Source organism: Opisthorchis viverrini (assembly GCF_000715545.1).
Source record: "Opisthorchis viverrini unplaced genomic scaffold opera_v5_79, whole genome shotgun sequence".
Classification (NCBI taxonomy): domain Eukaryota; kingdom Metazoa; phylum Platyhelminthes; class Trematoda; order Opisthorchiida; family Opisthorchiidae; genus Opisthorchis; species Opisthorchis viverrini.
Window position 1 is genome coordinate 782,867 of NW_008751737.1, and position 10,909 is coordinate 793,775.

The 10,909-nt window shown below is 43.6% G+C and overlaps 1 protein-coding gene across 1 annotated transcript; it reads left to right on the forward strand.

The window, feature by feature from the left end:
- Positions 1-6,687: 6,687 nt before the first annotated feature.
- T265_04739 (hypothetical protein) lies at positions 6,688-9,734 on the forward strand (the record flags this gene model as incomplete). Its single annotated transcript, XM_009169552.1, has 2 exons — positions 6,688-6,765; positions 9,603-9,734. The coding sequence occupies 2 exons, from the start codon at positions 6,688-6,690 to the stop codon at positions 9,732-9,734; spliced, it is 210 nt and encodes a 69-aa protein (XP_009167816.1).
- Positions 9,735-10,909: the final 1,175 nt, after the last annotated feature.

Genomic DNA, 10,909 nt, shown 5'->3' on the forward strand with positions numbered 1-10,909 from the left:
ATCGCGAGCACTTCATTCACGCCGTTTGTCGTTCACGGTTCGAGAAGCTTGACACTCACTCTGCCATTCACCTAAGGACAACTGTGAGAGGTCTGAGTAACTAAGCTTAATCAGGGTGACCATGGATTTCCGACCTATGCTGTATTGATTTTCTCGCTGCTCACTCACTCACCGCGCGATAAACTTCAAATACGCAGTTCGCCCACATCATGTCAGTAATTCTTGCTTCTTTTGTGGATGAAGCGAGCCTTCTGGTCGTAGTGGTTGAGTACTTCCATCGAGGAAATCAAAGTACCGAAATGAGAAAACAAGGATTCTATCGCAAAAAGGATCTGATATTGACAGCCTGGTTGAAAATATTCATCCCATCTGAAATCTGAGCTATCGGTGCTGATCGCTCGCGTTTGTTCGAAACATCTACATGTTGATTGTATCAACCCAGTGGTAATGACAAACAAAAATCCGTCAACTGGCGCTAAAGCATGTCATAAACGACAGGTTCAGCTGGATTCTGTCACGTCTGGCGTTACAAGCAAATCAGTGTGTAAATGAGTGTAGTTCACGAATTCTGTCTAATACGAGTTCAGGTAGAACATCAGGTTAGCGGGAACTCGCGGCCTGCACCTGATAATGAACCCAGATAAAGGCGAAAAAGGTCGTAGGTTGTCGAATATTTGTCGCCAACCCCATGAGTAGTATGTCCATTCTCGACCCTTTCAAATTTCCTGGTTACCAGTTGCTGGAGGAGACCGCAAAGTGACGTTTAATAATTTGTCATCTTCACAGTACCGCAGCCAAGACCGTGGAAATGTAGGGACATAGCTGATCTGTCCCAGCTATAATAGCAATACATTCTCCCAACTTCTTTTGATGCAATGTGCGCCATCGACCAGCTGGAGAGAAAAACAGAAGAACATGCAAACTAAGCCACAGACTAGTATGTGCTGAGCACCCTACTCTCATTACATTTGCTCTGTCGCTTGAGTTCTAATTTTAGACTACGAATTACCCATATTTAAGCTATATCAACACCTTTTTGTCTTTTTATGCATTAGTGTCTTTCCAGCTCCACTCGCCTGGTCGGCAAATGGGATCTGGTTGCTTCAGAGAAAAAAAAACTTCGATTGTTAACTCAGTGCCGCGATATAAAAGCAAGCTTTTTCGAATATGCATTCTGGTGAAAAATTGTGCCACTTCTTTCGGTAGCTTCGGTCCCTCGGTGGTCACTGAGCGTTTATGCGATAGCAATTCTTTCCAGGGGCATAGCTTGATGGATGAGAAAAGGTTGTTAGCCTTTTTGAGTTAAACCAACTAACCAATAATAGTTTACAAGCTCCTTAGCGAAGAGACGTTGAACAAAATAATCGCTCAGCTGTAGCACCCTTCTGGTGCCTAGCTGCCATGCCACCCGGAGGAAGCATGAGGACTGGGATACTGTCAGGTTGCCCAAACCTAGACAGGGGAAGTCGAAAGGCAAAGGTTGGGGTCGAACCATGGACCTTCCGGTCGGTAAATTCGCGCGTTAACCACTTGAGCCGTCGCGTCTAAATGAAGCTGAAAAGCTTAAAAGCACTGCACAGTGGTTTCATCCTTACTGAGAATCACCGACACTTAGCGTACGACGAAACTGAAGGGAATCGCAGGATCAGCTAACAAGCACGGATGTCTTTCGATAGATTTGTCGACAAGTGATTGTGGTACACTGCATGACTTGCCACAAACCTAAAAATGTACTATAACGGACTATAAATCAACCTCGGATGCAGACTACCTAGAATTAGGCCATACAATCACTCTAACAACGAAATCATTCTTCTCGAACCTTCCAGAGACGGCTGATGAAATCTTGAAGCAATCTTCATGGCTTTTGTAAAAAACTACCGCTTCCATTAACGATATAGCATTGCGGTTTTCTGGCGTATTTCTCTTATACGTCACTCGGTTAACCACTGCGCGTTTCTGGTCAATATGGGGAAGGCACCTCAGCTCTGAATGGCAGTCGTCGGTATATACAACCACCGGTTCAGGAACCCTAGACGGAGCCCCGTTCTATTCAGCTGGGCAGCCGGTGAAACAGCCGAAAAACAGTTGAGGGATCCTCGGATGGGTACGTCGCTCAAAATGCGCTGGTTAAACCAATGAGGACGTTAAACGGGTTCTTCCCAAGTGACTTAGTGTATCAAAATCGAATCACAGTTCAAAGTTTTTTCAGGTTGTGTGCTTTCGGTGTTCTCTTGCCTTAGATCAAGAGGTGAATGTTATTTGACACTTGATTGCAAGGCACTTTGAATATATCGAAGTTACCTAGTTTCACAGGTCAATGTGACGGTCAATTCAGGCCAAACTCTTACTTCGGTTTGTCGGTTCCGTCTTTCCGGAACAAAGGTCAAATGACTAATTAACCCTGGTCACGACTGGAGATCGGCAGATCACACCCCACTCCCGTTGGGTGGTCTAAACTGCAATTTCATCTCGTTGAAGTCATCATGTGGAACTCCTGACTTTTTCACAACCATTAGGTTGTAATTTCAGACACATCACACGGACTCAGTGCTAGCGAATGTACACTCGTTTGCAAACTAAATTGGTTCTTTCGAGATACTCACCTGAAACCCAGCTGAATCTCTCACTTATGATGTTCTCAGGCAACTGAATGTGCTGCACCAGGCCGCCTCATGTTTCAGTCGCTACGATATTTGAAATATCGCGATACATATATATCTTTGTAATGTACTACTCATAAGGTTGCTGAAACGAGTGATTCAGCTGGGTCCCAGGTGAGTCTCTCGAAAGAACCAAATTAGTTTGCAAATGAGTGTATATTCGCTAATTTCGTGCAATTTGGTTTCAAGTAGAACATAAGGTTGACGGAAACCCGGGGACTGCGCCTACCTGATGAGCCCTAAGAAGGGCGAAACCGGTCGTGGGCTGTCGATGGATTTTCAGCAACCTTATGAGAAGTACAAGACTCAGTGCTAGTTTAAATGGTTCGACTAAGTAGGCTAGTACAAGAGTCTAGGAATAACACGACCACTGTGAATGATCTGTAGAAGCATAAGAAAACCTGGAAACTATTTCTAAGTTACCAAAGCAGAATGAATAAATTCGATGAGTCTAATCAATTTAGGAACGTTTGGAATCCAGTCGGAAGTAATTATTTCATTAAGATATGGAAGATGACCGTCAGATGTGTTGCCTTGCTGTTGACGTAATGACTCCATCGGACCAAACGATTAGGTCACAAGTTTTGTTGTGATTTCATGCGGACCAGGAGCCAGACAGCATGATCTTTTACCAACAGTGGAATAAACAATCATTTCTTATCCGTATCTTCAGTGTGAGTTCAACCTATGTAAATAAAATGGTTTGTTTGATTGGTATAACAACACTAAGTTGACATGCATTCTGGCTGTAAGAAATGATTCTGTCCTCCTGAATGGTGATGTAGTGTGCTCGGTTATTGGTTCAACACCGCCGGACTATATATGATTCTAGAGGCCGGATGTTTTCTTGGGTTCGGTTACAGAAACGTCACCTGGCGTTCAGTGTTCTGAAGACTCTCAATATCGATAGCGCTGATAATTGCGGGTCCTACTTGTTGAATTAAGTGGAACAATCACTTCAAACAATCTTGGACCGTCCCATCATGTTGAACCACCGCAATTGAACAAAACACGAAGCCTGTCACTCCCCATCAGCATCGTCTCATTGTACTTGAACAATTGGAATCTCCGTCTACAACAGCAATGCGTACACATTGCGCAATTATTTTCGTTAGAGGGTAGATTTCGTGGAGGCGTTGTTGACTGAAAGTTCCATCTGCATCTACTTATGTTATCAGATGGAAAGGAATTCTCGACTTAATGGAGCAATAGATTGCTGACGGTCTGAGTGCTGTGTTCAATCCATAAGGCGAGTAAACACTTTGTTTGTACGAGTGAAGGTAAGGGACCGAGAATCAGTCATGACAGTCCGATAGTCTTGGAGACTTAGTGGGTGTCCACACTGAGAACTATTTTGGTGCATTCACGCTACTCGACCAACTTAGTTGAGATGAATTAATACATGTTTAGTGCCTCCGCTATGTCCAGCCCTGGTACACGCTTTCTATCTACATGGATGTTAGCTTATTGATCATCAGCGTAATGCTTATGCAGTTGTCGGATGAATTACTTTCATACTTTACGGAATATGTGTCACCGCTTGAAGAAGCGAGCATGTATTCTCTTGTTTTGTTCTGCTTTGGCTGGTCACCCAGACAGATCGTAGTCGCGCAGTTTAAATAGAGACGTCAAAATCATGATTCGACCTGAGCGTCCTCCACGTTGACTAAGTGACGTCACAGTTACTGGGTTTTCGTTCGCGGCTTTCAGACTTGAAAATTCGCATGCATCCAGCGTACACTGGTGGACGAGCGGTAACAATCTCGCCTCGCATATCAGATGTACGGAGTTCAAATCCCTGATATGCACTTATGATGAGCTCTACTAAGAGCGGAACTCGAGTCCAACGTTTCTTCCCTTCTGCTTTGAACTCATCAGAACAACTGCACCGTGACAAGTGGAAGGTTGTTCAAACGAGAATCATGTGAGTGTGCATTCTACGAATCTCACAAACACCAACAACTAAAACGGTCTTATTTGTCTAGCATAGCGGGTTAACATGAAACATCAGCTCGGATTCACGCAGCTGGACTCACAAGCTGTAACCTTCACCCAGTCTTACCCATAACTGGCAAGCAAAAAACGAATGGCATTGCTTATTATCACCAAAAAGGCGGAGTAAAACTAACAATGAGCTGGGTGGAAAATGATTTCAATGGAACATGTCTTATCCTAAAAAGTGTATATGATAATGATGCGAAACAAGCCGTGTTACAAATGGTATAGAAAAGTTTATCGCTTGAACGACAATGATCGTGTGAAACTGTCCCATTATCGCATACAAGCAATAGAGCTTGCACGAAGCTGGCCCTTACGATATCTCTTAGCTCGGACATACACACAGTCGGCTAGAACAGTGAGCGAACGTCAGTCTGGTTAACACCGATAATCAACGGTCAAGACTGATAAGACCGTTGTATGTTTGGCCAGTCACGTGAAGCAGATAAGTGATTGTCCGGGTGAAACTCAATGGCCGTACAAAAAAGCTTGTGTGTGTGATGCATGTGCTTAAACATACGTAGCTTCTGTGATAAGAAGGCTAATTTCCACAAACATTAGTAAAACGTCGGATGTACGTAAAAATGACTGAGGAAAACAAAACCGTTTACCTTACATCTCTGACTCACCTGACTTGTGAACGGTATGTGCTCAAATACGCGTTTTGGCAGCCGTCTCTCCAGTTGTAGGTGTTTGTGGAATTTGTAGAATTCACCTCATAGAACTCATCTCATTGTCTTTTGAACAATTGTCCTCCTATACCGGCTACATTATTCTGGTCGGTCCACACAGAAAGGACTCGCCAGAATGGAAGTGATACACTACTCATAAGGTTGGTGTAAATTCTTCGACAGTCCATGACCGGTTTCGTTCTTCTTGGGGCTCACCAAGTAGACACAGTCCCCGATTTTGGTCAAATTTCTGTTCCAATTGAACTCGAATTACAAGAAATTAGTGAAATACACTCATTTTCAAGCCAATTTGTTTTTTCGGGAGACTCACCTGAAATCCAGCTGAATCTCCTGTTTATGACGTTTCTAAGCAACTGAATGTGCTGCCTCATTTCAGTTGGTACGATATTCAAAAAATCGCGACACATGTATGGACGTAATACACTAGTCATAGCGACAAGAGGACGACTATTACAAAGAAGGTAAAAGGGGATATGACTTTCTTCTTCGTTCGACCGAAGTACATGTTGCTATTGGAGCAGACAAATTAATAAACCTGCACTAAGGCAGTAGCTTGTCCTTTGACTCCTCTTGATATAGGGATAACTGGTGAAAACTGTTTTAAGCGTTCGGTGTAAGCTATTCCGGAAGATGTCTCAGAATTTTTATATTCATTATCTCAGAAGTCACGTCCTTTTTGAAAAAAGGAGCGCGGATGCAGCAAATTGGAGTTTTCTTGCCGGTCTCGGTTTGATTTGTTTCTGAGTAGCCATTTTATAGGAAGACAATCCTTGAAATGTTTACTCTTTCCGTCAACCACTAGTATGCCGAGAAAATTTATACTGCCCAATCTGACAAGTGACGAACAAGTGCTGGCTTATTTTGAGGGGACTAAGCTGCAGAAATGTGTGTACTGACTTGTCCATGTCGGTTCACGCTACACCGGACGTTGTGTCACCCTGTATTCTATTCTTGTCAACAATACGTCAAGAGAGGGGGCTGCTAATCTTGCAGCATGTCCATCTAAAAAAAACTGCATGAAAACGTGCAGAAGAGAGACATCACACACCATAAAACTATCGCCACTACTTAGACGGCGTTACATTCCACGGAATGTACTGTCTAAAGATAGTGTTTCCCTATAAAAAATTTACTAGTGACCCGGAATGTTTTGTGTGTGCCTTGTCTGACCATGGGAGTTTGGACTGATCCTCGTAAACTGGACAACCAGTCAGCTACTGGTGAAAGGAGGAAATTCGTTCGCTGAAAATTGGTCTATCGGCAAACACGAACTAAGCAGTTACAAGTTATTGGACAGGAAAGTAAGCATATCATCTGCGCACAGTCTTTAAAAAATGAACATTCTCACGCGTCCTCTTGACCTTTCCTGGATATTCATTAACCATTGCACAATGGTAAACGAACGGTGCGAAGTGATTCCACACTTTTCTCACTAAACTTCACTTTCCATCAGATGCGGGATGGAGCTTGGCCACTAATCACAGACTACTCACATAGTTCATCAGTAGCACCTATCGCCATACCAGTAATGCAGTGAGTGGTGCAATATGACATCTATTTTGTGAATTTTAGGAAGGCCATTTACGAATGAATAAGTAGTATTTTGGGCATGGGTTATTTGAAGGCCACTTTCATTTAGTCCGTCTCTCGATCGACCCAGTACTACTACCCAGTACTACGCTGCTTTTACCAAAATTCGGCAGTTCTCGTTCCAATAAGAAGTGATTTCAAATAAATTTCGTTTTCGTCTGTTTTCTACTAGGGTACTGGGAAGATGGGGCTCGAAGTGTCAAGAAGTGGACATGCGAAGTTTGTTTGGAATTCTTATTTACTGGAATATCCAATACATTTTTGAGTATAGTAACCAGCGTTGTATAGATTTAAGGGCGCAGGGCTCCCAGAAACAACGGAACCGGTGTTGTTATCATGTGTTAGCGTGCTAAAGTCAGGTTGGATGTTCCTGGAGGTATGAACGAAGAATAAAGGGATACACCTTACAGACGACGGATAGCACCATCCAACAGTTGACCACTAACTCCGGTAGGATGAGTAAAACACGCAGCTTTCGCACACTTTAAGTCAGAGGTAACAATTTTAGAGATATCCGACTTGTTACTTTTGGTCACTGTTTTCGTGGCCCCCCCCCCCGAAGACGAAGAAGAGAAGAACCCGTCAGGTAACCAAAAAGAACTGTCAGAGGCAACCAGCTTGTACCGATTTGCGTGTATTCATAAATCAAGAGTTTTAAGTGTACATTCTAGGTTTTACCAGATTGCAAATTTCGGATCGATAAGCAAGCATCTCGTAAGTGTAAAAAGAAATCATCAACACTTCACAAAAATTTGTTCACTCCATGATGAAACGGTAGGTATTTTTTTACCTATGACTAGTAGTCGTATTCCTGAAAGCATCCGGATACAAAAGCCATGCACTGAATACCGGTTTTCGAGTAATAAATATTACACTTTAAAAAAAAGCACCTAAATGGCGAATAAACCCGAGGACCCAGAATCAAAACATGTTCTGGTCGTCATTGTCTGCGCTTTGTAGCCTCAGGTCACGCACGTGCCTCGTGTGAATTGGGCGTGAAAATGGCCGAACGTTCGATAAGGCACTGGGTCGAGTGAGTTCTATGACAGTGTGAATCACCATCACGACCCCATCCATTAACTGTGCCGGCCCATGGTCATCAAACCTGTGCGGAAAAAACCGGACCAACCGATAAAGTCGGTGGGGCATAGGGCCAGGAACATGGTTCGTAGCTATGTGCGTCATTCGAACAGACGGTAGTAGGAAAGACAGGAAGCCCTATTGATTTCCAATGATGGTTGATGTGTCAAGACAAACATGATTTAACCAACGTAACCGATACTCCGTTAACTGACTTCATATCTCTGATACTGTCGAACAAACTGGAGTAAAACCAGTGCGGGAGGTCCCGAAATCCACTACTAAATCCATGAGGTAGCTTGGCACGACATTTTCAAACATTATTCTGCTGAAGTATGACAGCCGGTCCATCAGGCGCTTTGAAAGGTGGTTCCTGTGCTAACTGGCCTGACAACCCTAGCCAAATATAATGGTAGACGCTCCCACCTTACGCCCATATGTTGCACGTTTGAGTGATATCACGCCGCTCAAATTCCCGTCCGGTCACCAGGGCAATCTATCACTTCACCTTGATTGAAGATCACTCATTCAAAATGGTGTCAGTAGCCTGTCTTTCCGATTCAAGCCATTAACTATCCACCAGACGGCATCTAAAGTTTGTCTTACTCATCATGACAAGAGGTTATGATGACTGAGAATCTTCTTACCACCTTGACCGCCATAATAATCAGTCTATCAGCCTGTTTCGGGGCGATTCACAGAGCAGGTTCTGTCAATTGGTTAACAGCCTTCCCTTCTGTCAATGAAATTATGTGATCGGAGACTCATTCTTATTCAGGAAACTTTTCATACTTGTCTAACATCTACTTCTCAGCATAAAACTTATGGAATGCCTTTTACAGTTTTAGTCTCGAACATGTTATTTGCAGTGAACACTGGAGGTACACAAAGAAGTAGACAGACAATCAAAAACTGACCACTTTGGTTATTTTGCCTGCTAGTACTGTCGTTTTCCAACTCGGAACGATCTTCCTGAGTAAAAAGTAAATAGCTCACAGTCAGCGATCCGCAGAACAGTCCTTGGGTCAAAGGGTGCTGGCATCAGGACATGAATGATGCAAAAAAACTGAGTGCGAAACTCCATAGTTAAATAACTGCTGATTTTACTGAAGGCATGAGCTGCGTAATCCTCAAGATCTTTGTGTCTTGCCGACTTCTAGCTGATTGATTTCCATCCGAATGGTTATGATAGGACAACTGAAAGCCAAAACAGTTCTCCTGTTATGGTTATGAATAACAAGAATTTTATTGATGAGACAGGATACTGCGGTGCCCGTTACTCCGCCAACTAAAGGGTAAGTGAACAGACTGCAACAACATTGCATCAGCTTGACCGATGCGGTAAGCTCTTAAAACACACCTTAACAGGACGTAATAAGCTGAACTTGTTATTTTATTATAACGTCAATGAAGGATGGTCACACTCGATACCCTGTCCCTTCGGTCTTACCGAGATTCAATCGGTAATATGATAAGCCCCTATAAGAGACAGATACGCATTATTGATCAGCTCTGTCGAGTCCATTCCCCCCATCGGAATAAACGCGTTAAGACACTGCAATGTGTTCATATCTGCTAGATATGGCTACCTACCCAACAAACCTGGCAACTACCAGTGAAAGGAAGAAAGCCGTTTGCCGCGAAGTCGTTTACACCAACTAAGCAGTTACAAGCTATTGAACAGGAAAGTAAACGTCTCCTATGCACATAGTCTTTGAAAGCTGAACATTCTCTTTATTGGATATTCATTGACTATTACACCATTGTAAACGAGCACTGCAAAGCAGTTCTACAAGTTCCTCAATAAACTTCACCTTCAATTGGACGTGGGGTGGAGCTTCGAGAAGAACACAGACTACTCGCATGTCTCACCAGTAGCATACGCTGTTCCACTAGGACCTCTAAGTAATATGATAAAATATTCATCAGACGAGACCTAATAGGATGCTATCACCATCACATCAACCGCAAAAGTAATCAAGCTCTATCATGAATACAGCAGATCATGACCGGATTATGAGCGGCTCAAAGTAGTGTACGTGTCCTTTATGATAATCTTGGCCGTAACGGCATGCTCTCGTGTGCGTTGGTGCGACCAACCTCTTGTTAGGCAGAAAAACAGGTTAAACTTGGTCGCATTGACCCTGATGATCAACCTATATTTGGCTCCTCACTGCATAAGTCTCAAAACACGCATCTTTCTCAGTCATTTATTATCGTCTGACATATAGGACGTAAGTTCTTCAGTGTGAACATGCAGGGTTGTCAAACACATATCTTTGATAAACTGGGCATCAAGTCGCAGGTGTGGTGTGGACCGAGTGACTGTGAATCTCTCGATCTAACCAACGATGTCTATTCTGCGTCATTCAGCGGACAATTTTCGGGCTCCACTTCGTTCTGGAACCCAATTCCAGTACCCCGAACTGTTACACACCAAACAGTGGTATGTCGTCACACTCCAGTTAGCATAGCAACCACCTTTCAAAGCGCCTGACGGACCGGCTGTCGTACTTCAGTAGAATACTGCTGGAAACAGTCGTGCCAAGCTACCTCATGGATTTAGTGGTGCAACTGACCGCCTCGGAACCTCCCGCACTGGTCTTTACTCCAGTTTATCCGGTTGTATCAGAGATATGAATTCAGTTAACGGGGTATCGGTTACGTTGGTTACTTCATGGTTGTCTTGACACATCAACCGCGATTGGAAATCAATGGGGCTTCCTGTCTTTCCTACTACCGTCTGTTCGAATGACGCACATAGCTACGAACCATGTTCCTGGCCTTATGCAGCACCGACGTTATCGGTTGTTCCGTTTTTTTCCGCACAGGTTTGACGACCGTGGGCCGGCACAGTTAATGGATGGGGTCGTGATGGTGAGTCAC